General features: G+C 60.2%; 1 protein-coding gene across 1 annotated transcript; it reads left to right on the top strand.

The window, feature by feature from the left end:
* Positions 1–783: 783 nt before the first annotated feature.
* On the top strand, positions 784–1903 carry NGA_0705200 (uncharacterized protein; the record flags this gene model as incomplete). The annotated part of the gene is made up of 3 exons (XM_005852855.1): positions 784–1240; positions 1348–1649; positions 1718–1903. Coding segments are annotated over 3 exons (945 nt in total), but the record flags the coding sequence as incomplete, so codon positions are not given.
* Between the last annotated feature and the right edge of the window lie 2 nt (positions 1904–1905).

Raw genomic sequence — 1905 nt, 5'->3', positions numbered from 1 at the left:
GGGAAAAGGGCCAGAAGGATGCAAGTTAAGGAAACTGCGATTCACACACCCCGACGACGAGACCGCGCACCTCCAACAGGTCTGGGTACTCCGCTTCCAGTGCATGGATCTCCTCCACAATTTGGCCGTAGGAGACTTTGGTGTAGGCAGAGAGCGCACGAGGGAGGGGGAGGGAGGCAGGGGCAGAGGGGCCAGTGGGCTCCGACGACGTGTACCCCAGGGCCTCTGGTAGTGTGGTGGAGAATAGGGGAAGTGTTGGGATGTGCCGAGGCTCGCACGTGCAAGGTATCTAGCACCTGAGGGGAGGCGCTTTGGAATACCGAGGAGCAAGTCGAGAGAGTTTCCAAATAGCTTGCCCTGAGGAAGCCACAGAGTTCACCCTTTTCGACCCTCCCACCAAAATCCTCTCTCCTACTCCACATTACACGATGCTTTGCGTATTGTTGCCTTACCCAGTAACTCTTCCTCTTGCAAGAAGAAGGGAGGGTTGAGGCGCGCGAGAGGGGACCTCGCCCAGGTTGTAAGCGGCAGAATAGACAGAAGAGCCCCCGCCAGCCATACTGAAAGAGATCTTCCCATCTCCACCCTGTGTTACGTGAGGATGTGTGCGGTATCGGACGCGGATGGGCGCAATGGGTGCATGTCCGGTTTTTCCAAGCGGTTGAAAAGGACATGGGCATAGGCGAAGCCAGAGGGCGCATGCAGCTGAAAAAAACAGGCAGAACGACGACAGATTTTGCCCTAAATACAGCAGCCCCAATGCCTGCGCCTCCTGTTCAGTATCTTGTACAAAACATTGCCTGTGCTTATGCCACTCTCAGTCCTTTTACGGCGGTGTTGTTCCTGGGGCTTGGGCCCGCCGTCTGGTGTCGCTCGCTGAGTTTTGGTGACAGGGCCTGGAAAGGCGACCCCCAAGGCCCTAGCCCCGATCCCCGTGTAACTTCCATCCTTACCAACCTTGTGCCCGCGCACACGCGTGTAGACCTCCTGATGGGAGCACCGAGCACAGACGGAAGTGGGCATCGGGACGGTTCGAGACGAGAAACGCGCGACTCCTCCCTTCCTGACCGTCCTCGAGGGAGGCGTACGGGAGGAAAGGAAGAGGGCCGAGAACAGGGAGGAAAGGGGCCTCGCGGGGCAGCAGGCCGAGGAGGACACGCAGGGGTCACGGAAAGGGCTGCGGAAGGCGAGAGTGGACGGAAAGATAGGACCAGCGGACGGAGTGGGAAAAAACGACGAGGTAGGGGGGGGGCGCGCGCTGATCAACCTCCTCTTCCAAACCTTGTCGCTTTTTCTTTCCTTTTGCCTGGATTGCCCTCACCACGAGCACGTACCTGCCCTTCGCAGACAACGACCGCGTTGCCAAGGCAGAGTCGCACGGGGAAGAAAAAGAGCGGTCGAGCAGAACTGGGGGGCGCCGAGGTGGGCATAGGGAGCGTCAGAAGGCGGTGGCAGAGAGAGGGGAGGAGGGGAAGAAATGGAAGCAGGGGGAGGGTATGAGGAAAAAGAGGCGGGGTGGCGAGAAGGAAAAGCGGGGAGGGAAACGAGGAGAGGAAGGGCCGCGGCGGGTGAAGCTAGTGCTCCGACGATTGCCAGGGGGCCTCACCGACGAGGAGCTGCGAGAGCTTCTAGAAGAGATTGTGGTCAAGGTAAGTGAAGAGGGAGGCTGGGAAAAGGACCTGGAAAGGGATGCTCACCTACCTTCTCGCGGGTCCAGGCGGGCCTTCTCCCCTCCGCACAGGCGGCGGCCCCTCCCGACCCGGAGGCCTCAGTTAAGGTGACTGCAACCACAGGGATCTCCTTGCCGGGGGAGGAGGCAGGGTCGGAGGTAGAAAAGGAGCAGACCGGGCCATCTGAGCCGGGAGGAGTGTCGGTAGGGAAGGAGGGAGGAAGGGAGGGAGGGCG

This window comes from Nannochloropsis gaditana (genome assembly GCF_000240725.1).
Source record: "Nannochloropsis gaditana CCMP526 unplaced genomic scaffold scaffold982, whole genome shotgun sequence".
Lineage (NCBI taxonomy): Eukaryota > Eustigmatophyceae > Eustigmatales > Monodopsidaceae > Microchloropsis > Microchloropsis gaditana.
Note: the sequence above shows the minus strand (reverse complement) of the source record. Positions and strands in the feature narration are given on the sequence as shown.